Source organism: Branchiostoma belcheri, unplaced genomic scaffold, assembly GCF_001625305.1.
Source record: "Branchiostoma belcheri isolate BF01 breed outbred unplaced genomic scaffold, Haploidv18h27 scaffold76, whole genome shotgun sequence".
Lineage (NCBI taxonomy): Eukaryota > Metazoa > Chordata > Leptocardii > Amphioxiformes > Branchiostomatidae > Branchiostoma > Branchiostoma belcheri.
Window position 1 is genome coordinate 1,323,431 of NW_017804420.1, and position 20,861 is coordinate 1,344,291.

Sequence of the window (20,861 nt, forward strand, 5' to 3'; positions counted from 1 at the left end):
AGCTGTACTAAATGGTATTTGGGTTGAAGCTACAGAGAAAAGATCTTTAGGATGTCTTTTACTTCATTATACTAGTCTGACACATGACCTCAAGGTACCTTTTTAAACACTTGGTAAGAAAATTTACCAAATTAAATTTCACATTCCTGTTCACTATTGCCAGAAATAAAATGTTCTTTATTGCAGTTGTTACTATCTTGCCCTTGATGTGGTGCAGTCAATTATTGAGAATTGCAATTGAAAAAATCAACTAAAGAAATATAATTTTATACAACATTGTGACCATCAAATAACATATACACACTGCGCTGACATTTGTAATGAAAGAATATACACTTCCTAGCAAGCTTTACTATTCCCATTTGCTTCTTTCATAAATACAATCACAGCAAGCTTTATCACCTTAACATTTCTGCATTATAAAGGCAAAACCTGGTACAATATGATTAAAACCTGTGTATAAATCCTATGAATCAACCCCCTGTTTTCATCTTCTACCAAGAATTAAGTATAAGCTGTGTTCACCAAAGGAGTTGCTACCTGTAGCCAAGTAAACATTATATACATAAGATACAAGTTGGCACCATATAAGTTCATCATTCATGACAACATGTTTAAGTCAGGGAAAACAATTTCATCCAGTTCATTACTTTGAATTGTGCAGTTGACATGCTAGCAATTACTTGCACCATAATTTGAAAGAAAATCAACCTGAGATGATCCCAGATGTTTGACAGGTATACTTCGCCACAACATAACATAATTACTGTCATAATCACCATCTCATATACAACTGCAAAGTCACACACTATTGTAGAAAGCTTGCAAAACACCTAAAAAGTATATACAAATTGCATCTACCAAAACCTTGGGAGGTTCCAGGTCCCAGCAAGTGTAATACTTCAAAATTGGTGATTATATCAAAACCCAGACAATTATGAATATTCCAGTTGATACATGAAGTCTACAGATTCTTTCTGACTGTCTTTCATAGTTCTACCTATGTACACATTTTTCTGCCATTAATAGTATATCCACAATGCTTGATACACTCACACAATATCTACAGATTCCCTCCTACGCTCACTCTGGGACCGTGAGTACAACCAATGAATGGACCTCTCTCCTTCAGGAGCTGTTCAGGAGTCCTGGAGCGGGGAGACGACTTCATGCCCTGCCTGCCTGTCTCACTGTGCAAGCCTGTCCTGGTGGGGTTGTTCATGTCCATACACATGTTCTCCGTACTCAGACAGTTGAGTGCCTCTTTGCTCTCTCCCTTCTCCTCCACTTGCTCCATGTAGGGCCGTGGGAACCTGTTGTGCATCATGTAAGATGGATACGGCTTGACGAAGGGCCGGACAGGTTCGTTGCTGTCGTACTCTGATGCGAGACTGCGCCTGCTGCGAGTACCATCAGACATGGCCGCCTCCGAGGCAATGCTGTTGCGCGTGCGGGGCGAGTTAAACCCACTGTCCATGTCGCTGCCGTCAAACGACTCCGCTACCTGGAGCAAGAGCTGCTTCCTTCTCTGGTTGGTGAGCGAGTTTGGACGCGCCAGGCTTCGCTCAATCTCCTTCCTCAAGTCCTCAACTTCTCCATCGCTCTGGACTTCTGGGATTGCAGCGGCACCCCCTACACTGTACTGTGGATGCCTGCTGCTGTACTGTGGTTCCTGTGGATGCCACCTCTCTGCTGGGTAGCCATGACTCTGGCTGTAATCTGTAGTAGTGCAGGAGAAGTCGCTTGCGTGCCTGTGCCTGGTAACATTGTTCTGTGTATTTGCTCCATGGGGGTACTTTCTGTACTGTGCCTGTTGCCTCTCTAACTCCGAAAACGTTTCGCTCACCACGGTTCCATTGTCCGGGTACTCATAAGAGCTCGTGAACTGGTGTTCCTCTTCAAAGTGGTCCGGTTCACTGTAGATCTGCTGATGGTTTTCAATCTCTGCATAGTAGTTCTGATCGAACATGTTCTGTGCCTGTTGGGGGTGCCTCATGTCATCACCAGTATTGCCAGTGCTGTACATGTGGACGGGAACACGTGTTACTGAGCCGTCCCATGACACTGGCCTTGGTGTTCTTCTGAAAGTGTTCTGTGCACTTGCTGATGGTGGAACAGGCTCCTCAAAGTGAGTGTTTTCTGCATCAACAGTGAGTCTTTCTGTGTACGTGTGGTCAGGAATATCAGGCACTGCAGGGGCTGCCTCTGTGTCGTTGTTGGGTCTTGTATTCCCCTCGCTGACCCTTTGATGGACATGCTCAGGTGCATCTTCTGGAGTAGCTTCATGGGTGTCTTTCTCGTGCCTTCTACTGCGGTGTTTCCTGTGCCTTCGTTTTCTGTGCCTCTCATCACTGTGTTTGCTCTTGGGCTTTTCCTGAATAAACAATAATACGAAGACATACAATGTTTAAATGTTTTTAATACTCCTCATAATTCTCTATCAGTGAACTACATGGAAGCCATGGCCTCAAAGGCAGCTGGCTATATTACATTGAATGACATGTTCTGGCTTTGCTTATCTAACTGAAAACATTGTTTAAATCTATCTAGTGATGATGCCCCTACTTGGTGGTAGAGGGATGATAGTTCTAGGAAAAAACAAGTTTTTGAACACCTCAATGCTTAAACTATTCCTTGTTCTCTTCTGAGCTGGTATTAGGTACTTAGTAGTAGGTACGTCCATCAGTGTATAAGTCATAGATCCTCACCTTCTCTTGTCCCTTATCGCCCTGGGAGTTATCCTGGTGGACGTCTGCAGTGACTGTCTGTGCAGTGCTCTGTCCCCGGTCCTGGAACTGCTTCTGTATCTCCAGGTTGTGTTTATGTAGGTTCTCCACCGTCAGCTCTGAGGGGCGGCGGTCACTCTGCTTCAGACAAGAACCCCTGCAGACAGAACTACAGTTAGATATTTGTCTTCACCATTCATCTACTAATTCTTCACGGTAGAATGTCAAAGAATGACAAAGGAAAAGAGTGGCTTTTTTTAAGTAACAGTAGCATTAATCTGTCCATAACAAACCTAACAGATGCATTCAGGTATTGATAAAACATGAAATAAGGATACATTGGTATAACAATTAAGAATGTACACTAGGAAGCAGTTTCTTTACCTCAACATGTCTTCTGGAGGGAACTGTCCTGAGAAGGTGGCATACTGCTTGGCTGGGCCCTTCCCATGATCCTTCTTGTTCTTGCTGGACCTCCCCCAGCGGAAAATCTTGATCCCAAACAAGCGGAAGGACTTCTCGCTTCCATAATAATCCTGTAACACTTCTGTGGGTGATAAAGGGAATAGAATGTAAGTAAGCCTATTACTGTTTTGATATACATGCATGTAATTCTAGAGTAGAAACACAGGTCAGAACCTGAAGAAGAAAACATGAACATAGCTATCCTTGGTGCTGATTGGCCATCAATCTACTTTTCTTGTGCCTCATTGGCTATTGCAAAACACTGTCCTTGGTGTTGATTGGCCGTCAATTTACTTTTGTAATGCCATATTGGCTATTGCAAAACTATCCTTGGTGCTGATTGGCCATCAATTTACTTTCCTTGTGCCTTATTGGCTATTGCAACACTGTCCTTGGTGCTGATTGGCCATCAATTTACTTTCCTTGTGCCTTATTGGCTATTGCAACACTGTCCTTGGTGCTGATTGGCCATCAATTTACTCTCCTAATGCCTTAACGGCAATTGCAACGCTGTCCATGGAGCTGATTTGCCATAATTTCTATTTGCTAGCCACCACTTAATACTGTCATTGATCCTCATTGGATGTTACCTTTCGGAGTGAGGTTGAAGCCTACACTCTTGCTCCGGCCCATCCTGTAAGACTCTGTTCTGCCCAGACTGGAGGAGCGGTCCTTCTCAGCTGGCACACGCATGGACTGACTACGCTTGAACTGGTACTTCTCCTCTGTAGGGAAAAGAGAGATTGGTGAAGTCCAGAGAAGAGTAAGCACCTTTTCATTGACTTTAGCAAATCTTATGTTAAAGGGGTGCCCTAGACACAGTGGACTAACAACTCACTACCTGCCCCTACGGCCTGAGAAAGTCTATGGAATTACCTTTACCTTTAAAATCATATCCATTGATCAGAGGAAGGTCAATGACCCATGCCTTACCTGAGTGACTCCTGGTCTGAGCTGATCCTGCCTTCCTGTTTGACCCCTCATGACCTTCCGCTGGTACGGCCAACATGGGGACAACCTTCTCTGTGGGAGGGGGGAAGTACATGGGGTTCCTGGCCTCAGGAGGGCTGGGGAGTGAAGGCTGGGGGGCAGGCGGTGGGATGGTAGAGTACGGGGTGGGAGGGTTGGTGGCTGTGTACGTCTCAGGGGTGACAATACGGTACTCTTCCCCATTGTGGTACACCTGGGAAGGAAGGAAGATTTTGGATATCATACATTACAAGACGGCATTTAACATTTATTACACTGAAGTAGCAGTTTGGCTACCAATTCTTTGTTAATTATGAGGTTTGGCGGCAGGGAGAAGGTTAAAATTACAAAAAATATGTTATACACAAGAAACAATAGTACCAGTAGTACATAGAATTGCACTATGTCAACTTTCTGGTATGAAAACTGCATGAAAATAAAATCCTGTCTTTCTGATTATTTTTTTGAATTTGAAATAAAGACAAAGGATTTGAAGACAACCACAGAAGAAGATGTTTAGTAAAAAATGACAACTGTAAACATTGCGCACAAACACCAACAATCCTTCTCTACAGTAGCCATCACAGAACAATGGAACAAATTGTCCTTTGTTGCTAATTTGCTAATGAGTCTCCCAGTGGGACCCATTAACACCTAATTAACCTTCTGACTATCAAATAACGAAGAGTATGACTGTTGTAAACCGTTCAGGCCTGTAATTTTGTTGAGAGGTGGTATCAAGAGAATATAGACAACACTTTACAAAAGGTCAATTGGACTCTTAAACAATACATTTTATGTATGCTAATATACTGACATAAATGATGTCCTAAAAGTAAAAGGACTTGTTGTAAATCCACAGTATGCTCTGTGCAGGAAGACAGAACAGAGAGTTAGAATTTTGTTTTTAAACTGATACCTCGCTTTATTCTGTCTCTCCCATCTTTTAAACTGTGGTGATTATGAAAGAGACATTTTATGGCTGCTAGTGTTTTTGGACTGGTCCTTTATACAAGTAGGTGTTGCTGGAAGAGTCCATGCTTTCATAGGGAGATGGAGTGAAATATATCATATTTGCTCGCAAATGTCATCCTCTCTAGTTACCTTTCTCTCCTTGATGAGTTCTCCCAGTAGCTCATGCAGGACGTCCTGGTCAGGCAGGGGAACTCCGCTGAACTTCTGCTGAAGATACTCTGCTATGTTGTCCTGAAACAACAACCCAGAATAAATATGGATATCTTTATTCAGAAATTATAAACAAAATTTTATAGACCACTGTTTCCCATATCCACTACATGTTGTGAGAGAAAATAATTGTCTATTGAACATTCCTTTTAAGCTTTTCTGCGCATAAATTGATCCTATTTTTTTTCACTGCAATGTAACAAAACTAACACTGGATTCTTCCTAAGTGTTACTTATTGCCTTCTTTCTGGATACATCAGATCTTATAAATCCTGGGTTGACTTCTAACATTTGTCTTCACTGAGAGGAAAGGATCACATGGCCTGTGTAACAGTCACGTGACATCAAAGGCATAACAGTCCTTTGAACCCAACCCAAATTGCCTCTTGACTTGATCCACCCGACCAAATCCTGGTGTATACAAGGCTCTCTCCTTACCCTAAGACTGTAACCTTTTACTCTGAGACTGTAAGCCTCAAATGGCAAAATGCTAAAGCTTATCTGCAAGAAGCGATGTTGATACTGGCAGTCACTCGTACAACAAGCAAAGAGGTTTTTAACAGCAAAATAATTTGCTTTTGGCTGCTCTTAATAAATGTCTGATGACTGTTCTATTTTGTAATAACCCAACATCAGTTGACTCATGCTGTGAAAACTTAACATTTTAACAAGTTCTTTTATGGCTTTGTACTCTCAGAATCTTTACCCTCACCACCAGAAAGATGTTCTGAAATCAGCTGTTAAAAAATCCCTATTTCCCCCCTCTGAGCACCACTTTGGCTAATCCCAAGTGCTGAACATGGCGACATTTCCTGCCTTTTGAAGTGTAGAGAATGTGGCTCCCAAAGACCCACTTGTAAAGTCAACAGTTGATCCTAGAGGTTTAAATCAATGGGAATCAGTCCACAGATGACAGGAAGTACCGGCAGGGCTTGGGGTGGGTGGTGAGAGATGTTCTCACGTAGCATACAAATTTATACTGTTGGATTTTGTAAAAGAATAAAGAAAGGAAACAGGAGAATGAAAGAAAGAGTAAAGGAAGAGCTCAGAAAAGCACAAGAAATAACTATGCCTTCAAGTACCAGACTTATCAACTTTTTCCTAGAACTATCGCTACTACCAAATATAGTAGAGGCATCATCACTAGATAGCTTGAAGCAGCGCTTACAGTTAGCTATGCAAAGGTTAAGGTGTACAGTAACAGCTGAGGTCGTTCAGTGTAATATAAACTGAGCCGCTTCTGGGCTGTGCATCTGCAAAACTGGTGTGTTGTGGGGTTGTACCAGCTATGCAGATATACAGATACAGCAGCTGGTGTGTTATGCCAGGTTATACACGTCATGTATATACCCTGGCTATACAGATATAGAAGATGCTGTGTTGCTCCAAATGGTAGTTATAGCTATACAGATATTATACAGAATATTATTTACCTGTGTTGCGACTCCTTTTCCATTGTTGAGCTCTGCGATGGTCTGACACAGGACGTCAGGCAGGGGGATGAAGTGGGACTGAGACACGGGAGCCAGCTGCACCTGGCAAACATCACCTGCAGACACAGGGCACTGGGTTTAACCTTCAGCATGATAAGGTAGTCATCTGGCACCACATTTGTATTCATTTTGAGGATCAGCAGCAGGGAGAAGGTTAGCAAATGGCTGAACTTCTTCAAACAGGAGCATTGAGAATTAATATCAGTCAACTGAAGTCAAAAGAGTCAGTTCAAGACATATAGGTAACAAAAGTTTGTAACATTGACCTGTTTACTTAGCTGAAACATTGATGACATGTACCACAAATATTCAAGAAAGTCTGAAAAATTGTAAAATCTAACTAGTTCTGTCTTATCCCAACAGAACTTACTGACTAGGCAAAAAATGCAATTACATGGAGAGATAATCCACCAAGCTAATGTGGACACATCAAACTTGTTACTATCTCCAAGGACCACGGAAGTCAAACTTACCTAGATCATTAGGCACTTAAAGAAAACAGGTTTCAAGGGAGAGATAACATTTGTCTTTTGGTAGACAAGTCTGACAGATAGCTCTTCAATTTCTTAAGGCTGCTCCACCCTTGATATATAGACAGTGCCTTAAATATCAGCTAGTACACACCACTGTTTGCTACACTGGGCACTATGTTTGCAGAAAGCCTTGTTGTTCAGTAACATTGGAGCGGTAGGAAAGGGCTTTGATACTACTGTAGTATGCTTAATGAAAAAGATTAAGGCCTTCCTTTACCATAAAATAAGTATGAGAATTTAGGCACCCAATACAATTTCAGGGTGGCAATACAATAAATATTTTGCAAGAGCAAATATTTCTGTTAGTGATATTTTGTGGAATTTCTTATCACTTTTTTGTAATAATTTTATCCTACGTCTTGAAACATTTGAAATAACGACAGTCCAAAATCTTCCAAAAACAAGCAATGTGAGAAGGTCCTTTAATTTTTGTTACCACCACTACACAGCTAGAACCAGCCTATGATATGAAACAAGCAACTTTTTTTCCATCAGCTACATTACATTTTTTCCTCACAGATATCAGTATGCCATGGGAGAGTTCATTCAACTTACTTCATTGAAAAAATTACCAGAAAATTGACCTATATTTGAAATCCAGTTTTCTTGCCTGAAATTGCTTCAGGTGACTTCAAATATCTAAGAAAGTTAACCTGAGAACACGTCAACTAAGGAACAAAAGATGTGGAAAAGCTGTCCTGAAAAGACCTCCCCCGGCTAGGAGGTAAACACCTTTACAAGACTGTGTTTGCCAAAGTCGCCTCAATCCTTTAAGATGTTAAAGGTGAGACTACAGAAAAAGATAACTTAAACCCAAAGGGAGGTTTAGCTTTGGACTGAAATAGACACTGTAAGCTCTTCTTCTTAAGATGGACCCCACCCCGAGTTTTAAGTTGACAATGGATGTTTTTCTACCATACTGTGTTCCTGTATTTAATGTGGCTAAGTTGGGAAAAGATCTTTCACTTCTCTGCCTGGGTAAGTGGCCTCAGAAACAGAAGCCTTTGTCCACATAATAACATCAACCATTGGCTGGTGGTTGGGAAGTAAGCCAATGTTAGCAGGCTTGCTACGGGCCATTTACAATGATATGCTTCAAGTGAGGAGGAACGATTTGCCTGTCAAGGACCGAGCCAAGCAACGCAACAGGCATGCATGAGAACATACCTTGGCAAAACATTGTATAATGATTTTTACTTGTACATGTAATCCACTTGTAAATGTTTAAAGACTTGGCAAAAAAAAGGTATTTAGTACAATCCAATTTTCTATTGCCATTCTTTCTTGTTCTTCATCTAGCTACAACTAAAACAGCTCAAGATATAATGTTATGATTGCATATTGCATATGTACACATTTTCTAAAACATTGGACCACACAGTGTCGTCTACTCTAATGTAATCAACACCTGTACCTTTTAACACTTTCTAAATGTAAAAGCAAAAAGCCATGATAGTAAATAGAAACTTGAGACAACCGAGGTCACCTTTTTTAAAAAAATGTGTATCAAAAGCTGGATATCACATGGCATCTAGTTAAACTAACCTAGAAATGTACCCTTTGTGGTGTATTCAATTAGCAAAGTAACCAAAACAGTGGAACAAATGTGGCTGTTTTGTACATCTAACAGAAAAATATGGTACGGCCTTTTCAAGAAGAGAGACACAAATACAAGCTTCAACCTTTGATGGCATACAAATGAAAAATCCTAGAGAGGTGATTGACTTGTGTCATAATTGGACTTGGAGTCATATTTTGCATAAAATAGATATGTGAAGAAATATCTATGTTGGGGTCACTCTGTGGCTGTAAAAATCTGGTTACTTCTTTTTACATACAAAAAACATGTACTGCAGTAGGAATGTTATATCACAGACACTGAACTGTATTTTCTTAAAACTTCTGTGTCTTTACATGACAGAACTCGTGTATATTCCAGTCACAGCTATGTCAATCTACCCAAGACCTTTTTGGTCTTGTAGTCAATATTATCTTTTGAACTGTGAGTCAATATCTAACCTGCCCAAGGATGTTGGACACCTCTGGGGAAAAGTCAACAGCAACACCTTTAACCTTTTTGGAAAAAAAGGAACATGTAAACTTGTTTGGAGTTTGAATTTAGGAAAGGCTGCATCAGAAAGTGCTTGAATTTGGTATCCTGCTTAGATGGTCCAGACCTGTTACTGATGGAGTTAACGTGAGCAAGATGGTTGGAGCCAACCAAACTGTTGTCCTCCCTGCACAGAACTGCACATACCACAGTGCACTGAGCAGCAACCGCGTTTAGCCTCCTTTCAACAGAATAAGTCACCTGTTAACTCGGCAAACCAGGCAGCTATTTGCCCTCCACATCGCTGACTTGTAGAAGTCCACATCTGAGGTGGTCGCACTATTGGCTTAGGGAAAACTAATTACCCAGGCAGCATACTTCATGTTGGGGCTGTTGTAATGTAAGGACAGTCTCTGAACCATAGGAAAACAACTATTTGCCCAGATCCCACTTTGTTCATGCATTGAACCATTAAAACCAACAACTGTATTTGATCAAATTCCATTTTCTTTTGTCTGTAGAGCATTCTTACCCAGGGTGCCTAGAAAAAATAACAAAGCTCTCAATAACAATCTCAAGGTCAACAATTCTAACTGGTACTTCAAAGTTCTGGAAAAATTTTGTTAGTGCATTTTCTCCATGGGTGGTTGTATCTCTAGCAGACACAGCTGCTAGTGCTATGGTTTTGAATTTAGCTCTCATTCTTTTGTATGTCTACTGGTATATTGCTGTAGGTTTGTGAATTTAAAACAACATTACCATATTATGGTAGCTGTGATGGAGCAACCCATGAACTAGATCATCAATCCTAGACAACATCAAAAGCCATCAGAATGCTACATAGTATGACAACGTTTGAAAGAATTCAATCCTGTGGGCTTCATATCCCAGCTACCTGCCTAATCCCTCTCTCTGCCACTGAGGACACCTGTTGGCAACACAAACACACTCGCACTGCTCCACAATAACACACAAACAGGTCCAGCCAGGGGGAACATTTTACCCAACCTCCCCCCAGTCTGCCCGGACAAAAAGGACTCCGTAACGACCGCTCTTCACACTTCTGAAGTGACTGCCCCATGTTTTTCCGTTGCTCTAGGTGATGTTCTATTACCTCGCTCCTCCTTGTGTTCAGTCATTTGCCCAGGTGAAGAGTTAGACTGTACACAGGAAGCGACAACTCTGTCTCCATATTTACCTTTAGTTTAAGAAGGTACAAGCTGAATCAACAACCTTGAACCCTTTATGATAAAGCTGCATGTCATGCATGTTAGTACCTTTGACTTGCAACAACAGTCATAAACCTCATGGTCTGCGAAGGTGTGTTAGCAGGAACATAAAGATGATGTAATATTTAGGTGAATGTATGGACAGCATCCTTGTTATAGAGGTCATCTCACTCCCCATAGGTACCGTGTTAATGATTAATGTTGTGAAGGGGGTCTCCTTCGTCTTGTTGTTGCAAGTATGGCATACTTGTCATAAAAGGTCAAAGAAGTACTACTACATGTAGTCCATTTCACAATCCTTCTAAAACTCCAGATTTACAATAATGCCAACTGGACCGTCCACAAATGTGTCAGCATCGTACACTATCATGCTGCTGCAGCCTGGGAAGTTATACTGAATCAATTTTTAAATTTTACGTTGCACATACATGTAGGTCTACTACACAGATACTTCTACAGTTTGTTCCCTTAGATTGCTGGTCTTTCTAATTTGGTTTTTCATGCCAAAATAGTTCAGAAAAGAAAAGTGGTCTAAAGCCCTTCCTTCCCCTCCCTGCTCTAATGCAATTTATTCCATGTCAGTTGGCGTTACTAATCCTATCTAAGCCTTTGACTCTCACTATCCTACTTGTCTTTCACTGAGAGTTCAATGGGGTGTAACAGTATCTAGGAATCACCTTGTATGTACAAAACACTGTCAGGATGCACTTTTCGGAGTCCCCAAACTTGAGACTGCTAATAACCAGGTGTGCCCTGAGACTGCCCTCCGGTGTGACAACACTGAGAATTTTCCTCTTCAATAAATGCCCTTCAGTCTAACCAGCAATGTAAACCACAATTTACAACAGCTATTTGCCTGTGTTTATAATATCTATACGCACTTAGATCAAATTACAGGAAAAATTCCAGCCAGCATGGAGCAGTGTATCATCTATTTCGAAAATTTGTATCCATCATAAACAATTTTTTTAGTACAATATACTTTTTGAAATTTCCTTTCACATGAATGATTCAAGTCTGCCATGTCAACTTTGTTTGAGCAGCAATGAATGCAGGGACACAGAACTGCATCCTTGATACGACCAGCCTTATGGTAACTCCCTTTGTCCCTGGGTCTCATTAGTATTCGTCGCACCGAAGTCAGCGTGGCGGCCGGTTCTACCCCTTTTATGTCCGCCCAACCGTGTCCAGTCTGGGTCAGCTACAATTACCAACCAGGAGCCCCGCTGCCCTCTACAGATATACTGTAAACTGCCTAATGGAACTTTACAAACAAATGTGTAAATCACTTGAGTTTGTGGTTAAATAGTTTTCATATTTGTGTCCATGAAAACGAACTTCTATTCCTTTCTACCTGTATTGTTAAAGATATCTCAAAAGTGAAAAGGGACCCGCATATGATTTCTATTGAGCAGTTGGGTTTTCACTGATCCTTTGTTCGCATCCTACTGAAAACAGTAGAAGAGGTAATATGGTATTTTTTGGAAGGACATCTGCCTTTTTTGTGACTTCAACAAATACCTGTTCTGTCTTTTTTTTTTAAAGAACAGTAATCTTTAATGTTTAATGTTCTATACACAAAAATCATTGTCCCAACAAAAATGATTTCTTGCATGCAAAAGTCGTGCTGCTTTGTTGTAATTTTCTCAACATCAATTTTTTATATGAAGTATAGAAATTGACAGACATAAAGCTTGACTATACAGTGCAATCATTCCAACATTTTCTGATGTTATTCTGTAAAAAAAAACACTTTTAGCTTTTAACACTTTTAGTGGTAAAACGTGAAAAGAGAAAAGGGACAAAGAGTTCATCCTAAGTCCATTGGTGGCTGTTTACGTTACAGAATTCACACATACACAATGTAAAAGGTGTGAAACATTATGTTTCCCACCAGGGTGCTGGTTTGTACCACATTTCCTGACAAACCTTGTGTTTACATGCTAAGTTTCCCGGCTCTATGAATAATCAGCTGCTCGTTACCACATTGTCTTTCCATCTATCATCATTTCCTACAGACAGACCAGGTTCACAGACAGGTCAGCTTTGTTGTCCTTGGTGTTGTTCTTTTGTCTCCAGGTGAGTTATGATGATGAATGGGACAACATACGGGAGAAGTTTCGCAGGTAAAATCCTACCACCATGCTGTAAATCACATGGCACAAAACAGTGGGCCAAGGCTGCTAATATATGAGGGTCTGCATGGGGGGGTCCTGGCAACGGTTAACGGTAAATTCAGCAGGGCCAATAACGCTTAACGGTAAATTCAGGAGGGTCGGCAACGCTTAACGGTAAATTGACAGGCTTTTTTTTCGATCTGCACTCGCTTGTGAGAAAAGGTGACCACTGACAAAATTACGTAACGTTATACCTTACATGTAATGAAGCATGCATTAAAGGCATGTGTCCCCTGTGTTTCCCACCTGCCCTGGTCCCCGAGTGCGTCCACAAATAAAGGGGAGTCCGAGTCGACGTCGGCCAGCTTGCATTTTTTCAGTCTGCCCAGTTTTACCGATGGATTTTGAGAGGGGAGCGCCGAAGGCGCTCGTAATTTAGGGGGGTCCGGGGGAATACTCCCCCGGGAAATTTAGGATTTTTAAGCCTTCAAAAACGCAATTTCCCGCATTTTGAGAGGCAAATCATGGTGTTGAGAGTGTTTGTCGGTTCTTCTGATGTTTTCATATTTTACTCAAGATTTTTGTTAATTTGCCTGTCAAGGTTGATGGATTCGTTAAAAAAAATCTGTAACTGTCCGCAAACTTCCGGAAATTGAAGGGAAAACTGGTTCTGGCTAGAGCCGAAGGGACCGAGCGCCAAAGGGGGTCCGGGGGCATTCTCCCCCGGGAAATTTTGTATTTTTATACCTTCAATGACGCATTTTCCTGCACTTTGAAAGGCGTAACGAAGAATTATTCATTAACGCTTAACGCTGAATTTAGGATGACAAATAACGTTTTACGTTGAATTAAAACGACCCATAACGCTTCACGAGGAATATACTGATAACGCTTAACGTTGAATTAGAGCCGGCCGGCAACGATTAACGGTAAATTAAAATAGCCCATAACGGTTAACGAAAAAGGGCATGCAGACCCTCATATATGCATGGCCAGGTTTGCTTGTTTACAGAAATACGACTATGGGAGTCCCGGACTATAGACTGTCTTTTAGAAAATGCAAATGGGAGAAAGAAGCCATTCATTTGCCCCAATACAGATCACATGAGGTCTCCAAAACATTTTATCTACAAGGAGATTCTCAAGGGGCATGAGGAGTCTATTGGCCCCAATTACAAACTATATACAGTGTATCAGTGCCTTAAAATTGAATAGCTCTGTTCTACTGCTACTGCTGAAGATATAATGGAAGTCATCAAGTTTAACCTGTCAATTGTACATGTATGGATGATACAAGCTATACATTTCCATGACTGGACTGTTTGGTCCACCTAATGTGCATTTCAGGTAAAAGATTGTATATGACCATTCTTTGCATACATTTTCCAGACGATTATTTTGCGTCACAAACGCCCACATTATGTGACATATATGTCCCAGTTCGGAGACCTGAACTATGGAGCAATCTCAGACATAATAAAAAAACTGTTTGTTTCAGGTTCAGTATGCTATAAAATATTTGGGTAAAAAGTCAATCAGTATGTTGCATTACTCAAGGAGGTTCAGTGAATTACCTAAGAGAACATTTTAAAACTTGCTTCAAGATGTCGTGATGTCGTAAATATTTCAGATTGAAAACTGGTTCCAGGGAACTAAGAAAACAATTACTGCTTGTCTGTCCTTCAATGTAAAGTAGGACATTCCCGAAAAGGTTCGACTGGGTCGGCAGTCACTTTGAAATCCTTGATAAGAGGATAGCAGATCTATAAATAGTACAGATAAATTCACCTTTATCGTGTTGACATCGTTTTGTTATCTAAAATGTGTCTTGTCTGAAAACAAACATTTCCCTTCAGTTTGCCAGCATCTGCAGAGGTTGCTTCTGTTTTACCATTCATCTTCATTGCTTGTCAGTTTTAGAGCAATGTCTAATTTTCACTAGACTGCACGAAAACTACTTCTAAATGTCATCACTTGGCTACAAGTTTAAAACAAACAGAAGTCCCTAATGGATTGATAAGCTACATGAACACATAAACACATGAAAAGAAAAGATAAGATACACATGGATTTAACATATGGAAAAATTTGGAATATTTGTTTGATCAATACAGTACACAGATTTTAGAACTTCAAAAGACACAGTTTGGCATTACGTTTGTTCTACAACTTTACTTGGAGCTATGTCATTTTTGCCCACTAATCCTTCGCTGTGAATCCAATCTATTAAGCCATTTAATAAACGAGCTATGGCTCATTGGCATTAAAAATAATACATTTATGCAAACTGTTTGTCTATCTAATCTGTTTCAATCCTGAGTTAATCCATCTGAGTATCTCTTGGGTGGAGATCAGAGTGAGCAAGTATTTCCCATGGGAGTAAACCACTGCTACTGTGCAGCAAAAACAGTCCATGTACTTGTTTCACACTGAAAATGTATCAGACATCAGTGCCAGTGGCCTAGGGCATGTTGAGCATTCAAAGTCGAAAAGCTTTTAAAACAAAATACAAACAGCAACTAGAGTTCCCCGATCTCATACCTTCGCCAAATGATGTTAATCTTTATGACTGACAAAGTTAAGATTAGATTATTCCCCCCTGATTTAAGAAATAGGAACCTAATTTTCATGAATTATATCATTTTATCATAATCTCAACCAAAAAAACAGTCTTATATTAACAAAGAATGCATTCTAGCATTTCCTAATAAATTATGCAAATGAGGTCCTGATTTGAATAAATTATGTTTAATGATGTTCACCTCAATTTAACTTTCAAATACCACAAGTATGAAATTCCAGGCAGTTATCATTACATAATTATAAAATTTTCTCATTAATTATGCAAATTAAGTCATTATTAACATAATCAACATCTTCCTGTGTTTCTCTCGTTGTCAATTACCAATGTCACAAGCTTCAATTGTTCTATCATGGAATGCAGCTGATTTATAGAATTTCCCCATAAATTATGCAAATTACATCCATATTTGCATAATTTTCACATAATTATATTAAGCATCACGTAAGCTACCTACATACCAAAAATCACGACGATCCGTCAACCAGTTCTTGAGTTATCCCCTTTTGAATATTTTCAAGAATTTATCCCTGCAGTTCCAGAGCAAGCCGCTAGGGGGCCCAAACTCACGTCACTTCTTTCCCAGCACAAGAGCTACCTACCATCCAAATTTCATCACCATAGCATGGCTAGATCATGAGATATCAAAACCGGAAGTTCAGCTGCAGTACCATTACAAGCCGCTAGGGGGTCCAAAATCTAATCATTTTGAGGTCTCATCAAGACCTACCCACCTACCAAGTATCAAGACAATCCATCAATGCCTTCTCAAGTTATCGTGTTTACAGACAGACAGACACACACACACACACACACATACACGAACGCCCCTGAAAACATAACCTTCTTGGCGAAGGTAAATATTTGTGAGAACTGTCCCAGAGTCTGTTTTCCTTATGTTACTGTCTTTTTTGTTTCCAAAATCACTGACACTACAGCAACATTATAGATATCAGAAACAGTTCTGATATTATGGTTGTGGCTCTGTTAGTTACAATCGAGATTAACAAATTGAAGTTGTCACATGGCCAAAAATCTACTAGTACCTTGGTTTTCTAACAACTGACTTTTTTACCTCCGGGGAAGGAGACATCCTTCCGCGAGGAGGTTTTACTATTGTTCGAAACATTTCTGTCAGCAGCTGTTTCTCGCGATCGGCTGGACGGATTGGTCTGTTGTTCGGTGTACGTATTGCTATTGGGCTGCAGATGATGCAGAACGTTTTTGTTTAATTGTATATGTGTTTATGGGCGTCGAAATAAAAGGTTTTTAAGTGCTCCAGACACCCCCGCCATGCTGAAAATGGAATTTACCATGTTGTTAAGGAATGGGGAGGTTTCAGTTTTGGGTCTTACCATTTAAAAGGGGTCAAACAGAGGGGTGTCTGCTTCCGATATGTATTTTGAAATATTATCGCAGTTGTATCTCGCGTTGGGGTAGACTGGACTCGGTGTATGTTCTTCTAATGGGCTGTAGATGGTGCAGGTTTTTTTGTTTTTATTGTATATGTGTTTTGGGGCGTAAAAATCTGAAAATCGTCGCGCGCGGCGCTGGGCTGGCTGCCAGCGCAACTTCCGGGTGGGCCAATGGGTCAGGGGTCAACGCCCTCTTGCGCAATCTTGGATGTTTTCGGCGTATAGTACGACTTCTTAACTTACAAATACCGTGGTATACTGTCTCAGACGTTCTCGACATGCATTTTTACCGTGGGTACATGGTATGGGCTGCAGATGAAAATGTTGACCAGTCCTGTATTAACACAACCAGGAACGCTAAATCTAACACATAAAATTCAACACCATCAACTATACAGAACAAACAACATGGAAAAATATACAATAAAAAGCCCGGAGGTATAAAATCTCAGATTTTACTTGTTTATTTCTAATTTGGGTCTGTAACCTGGATCTTTTAAAATTTAATGCCATCCCAACATTTTACCATGCAGCATTTACGTGAAGTCTAATAACATCATATCAGAGTGCTGTTAGCTTTTTATTAGTTCTATTGGATTTAAAATACACATTTTCAGTCCACTCTTGTTTTATGAGGTGTTTATGGCCCCACCGTGGGGTCACAAGGTCCCATGGTGTGAATGTTTGCATTTCGTCTGACGCCCTCCCTACATACATTAAAACTTTATCAATATGTACACAAGCACTGACGTTTTTCCTGTTCCTTTCTGTTGCACAATGGACGTTAAACTTGACTATGCTCTTGCCTAATGAACGTGAGTGTACGAAAAGATAAACTCTTGTGTTTTCTAGATGCTTAGAAACAGTTGCATCATCATAATTTGTTCCCACATATTTCAGCTTCCATAGAACTTGGATGATTAATTGCATGGTTGACAGAAAGCAGGACAAAGGTCAAAGTTTTTCTACATGTCCTTGCAAAAAATGGCTTCAAATTCTACACAAAACAAATTAGCAAAAATTCCACCCAAAAAGACATGGTAATTAGCTAAAGAAAATTAACTGTAGTTTCATGGTACATTCTACTACATTAGAGCATTAAAACAACCAATTTACATGGTATAAACTGATTGAGGAAACTTCCACATAATACTAGTATATCTCCAGACCAACTGTGGTAGCAATAGATTGTGCCCTTAGGAAAGAATGTTACAATTACAAAGGAGTCTTTCCAGCATACTAAAGAAGACCTCCTACAGACAATGCTATCACGCTGGTCTATCTGACCTGATTCTCAGAGAATACTGCAGAACAATCCTCAAACTAAGTGAGACAGGGAAAGTGGATACTTTAAGAGGCTTTGTTTTTAATCCTTCAACAGCAAAAGTTGAGATAACACCTGTTTGCTACCAGAAGACACTAACATACCCAGATGCACCCTTTCTCTGGTCTTACAGAAGACAAATGAGTTCACAAAGGCATAGGATGACTTCAGGCTACTGAGTTGTGTCATTGCCGCAAGCGAATAACAATAAAAAACTGTACATTTACTGACTTCAGGTGTGGCAACCATCAAAGCAATCTTAACTGTTGTTTTCGTTCAATTTTCTGCTTCACAGTAAGTTGGTACTGGCCAAACAAGGTGCTGGGACATTGTTTTGACTTTTCTGACTAAAGCACCATTTTGGTGACAGAATTTAAGATAGTTAAAAGATACCAATATATATTTTTCATCAGCCATTTTCTTCGTCACAATGTTCCATTCTTTTATGCTGCTTGTTTCATGTTTGTTATGAAAATTGGGTAAAACCAGATTTAAGTGCATAGCACAGCACATCTTTGTGTGAGGGCAAGTCTGGATGAGTTGCCTAGTGATTTCTGGTGTTGGGTTTTCATAGTTGGATTTGCTGTAAAGTTCCATAACAGCAGCTGACATCAGCACTGGATAAGATGGTGTAAATGATTCATGTACACTTATCACACATTAGCCTAGGCCACACCAATCTAATCAATTGGTTCTCGGATTCGCAGTGGTTTGATTAAAAGCTCAAAATTCATTGTAATATTTGGGGCAATTGTATGATGTCTATGCCATTTTTTTCCCTGTTTCCCATATTTCTTTACAAAAAAACACATTAAATTGGTATGGCAATCAATGACTATGTGTATCTGAATTTGTGAAAATAGAAAAGGCAACAATTTCTGCACAAAATCATAGCAACATGTTCATAGCGTAATGCTTTCCAAAAAGCTAATAATTGCTGACATGAACGGGCAAAATAAAAAAATACTGTATGATTTTTAGTGTATGTGTACCACTGTCTACCCTGGCACCATAACACTTTTTGTGATGGCAGAATGGACATTTAGGCTGAATCTAACATGTTCTAACTCTGCTCTTTCGTTTCCAGTTTCCATGACAACTGAACACTTTAATAGGAGCAAAATTATCAGGAAAACATTTCTCCAACCCTCATACTCATAGGGCCTGGCACCTCCTGATGCCCCCTGAAAAACGTGCTAAACCTGCGGTTCTACCCACCAGCATGTGTCCACTGTTGCCACCCGTATTTGTTCATTTTCTTCACCATGACGAAAGGTTTGGACGTGAAGCGTCCATCTGTCTGCAACCTTGCAGGCGACCAAATAAGCCTCCTAATCCATCCAAGTCGGAAATCATTAAGTAAAACAAAATTATGCTAACCAAAAAGGTGTGAAAACTGTGAGGAAGGGGGCTAGTTTGTAGAGTCACGCGTACGAACGTTTGAGTAAACTTTAGGAATACATGTTTAGTCCACAACTCACCTAAGCTCTCGATGACGAAGTGACGAGGTGGTCGGAGCGACCGTCTCGTCCAGGCGTCTCGCAGCGCCTCCAAGTCCTGCTCCGAGCCTTGGACGAACAGGGTCTGAGGATCGAACCAGCCCAGGTAGTCGATGCGGTTGATACCGCTTACCAAGTCCTTGTTCCAGTAGGAGTTGCGATTCTGGGCGACGAAGTCCGAGAAAATGTCCCGGCCCGTCCGCGTCAGGGACTGGGGGCGTTCGTCGTCCGCGATCTTCAGGAGGATGGCGAGGGAATGCGGCGCTAGCAGGATGCCGTGAGACGTCCTGTCAGCCTTCCCCGACATTTTGTCCTTGTTCCTGTGGCGTCTCTTGACTCCGGGTGAGACTCGGGCCGTGTCAGCGGCGCATTTACATGACACAGGCTGCGGGTCTCCCATCGTGGACTCTCGGCCGACTGGCTTTCTGCTTGTTGTGGGGTCCAGACGCAGAACAAATCAAACACGGGGCTATGATTGGAGGTTCCGGGGACGCTTGATCAAACAAATAAAACAGTTTCATCATGCTCATATAACAACGAAAGCTTTATGACGGGTAATTCTATTAATCTGTTGATTTTAAAAACTTAACAAATGGATATCAACGAAATTGGTTGACTTTGTACAAACTTTTTGGCATGAAAGGATCGTCCGCGTCCTACTTGAACAGCCTCCCATTTGTTGAACTAAAGAGGTGGAGAACAAAGCAACCGCTGTTTGTCAATCAAATCTCAAGCGAACTCCCGTTGTTTTCAGGTTAGCTGCCTGTCCACAAAGGTGAAAAAGTTGTGGAAATTAATTAATCCGACAATATTTTATGGAATCAATGTTTCTCTTTATCTAAAGTCTACCATAGACACTATGTAATGGCTAACATTTACGATGTTCTTCAGAATTTAGTGTTATTTTTGTAGGCATAAAACAATCGCTGCAACAGACAGCTACAAAAGTTGCGGTGGTGAAGTTGCGACACCTGTCATACCTGTAGGCAATACACCTAGGAATACACAAGTGCACCCAAGGGGTATCCTTCCATCTGATAACAGCTTTTGTTGGTACTTAATGGACCACAACAGACACACACCTTTTGTTCTACCTGTGAAAGTCTCTCTTTGATAGGGGCAGATTGTCTTTGAGAAGCCTTTCAATATATCTCATGGTATCAATGATCTGGTAGAAAGATAGTTTTCACTGACATACATGTATATTCATTCTGTGGTGGTACAAATTTAGTATTTTTTTTATTATATATGACACACATGCTTATCTCCAAGCCG

General features: G+C 40.7%; 1 protein-coding gene across 1 annotated transcript; it reads right to left on the reverse strand.

Moving 5' to 3' along the window:
- Window positions 1-5: 5 nt before the first annotated feature.
- On the reverse strand, window positions 6-20,350 carry LOC109485498. Its single transcript, XM_019789177.1, has 8 exons — window positions 19,569-20,350; window positions 6,779-6,894; window positions 5,265-5,366; window positions 4,125-4,374; window positions 3,782-3,916; window positions 3,111-3,273; window positions 2,709-2,883; window positions 6-2,374 (listed from the first exon to the last, which is right to left on the reverse strand). Exons 1-8 carry the CDS (start codon window positions 19,984-19,986, stop codon window positions 1,064-1,066), a joined length of 2,670 nt encoding a protein of 889 aa, XP_019644736.1. The 5' UTR covers window positions 19,987-20,350; the 3' UTR covers window positions 6-1,063.
- Between the last annotated feature and the right edge of the window lie 511 nt (window positions 20,351-20,861).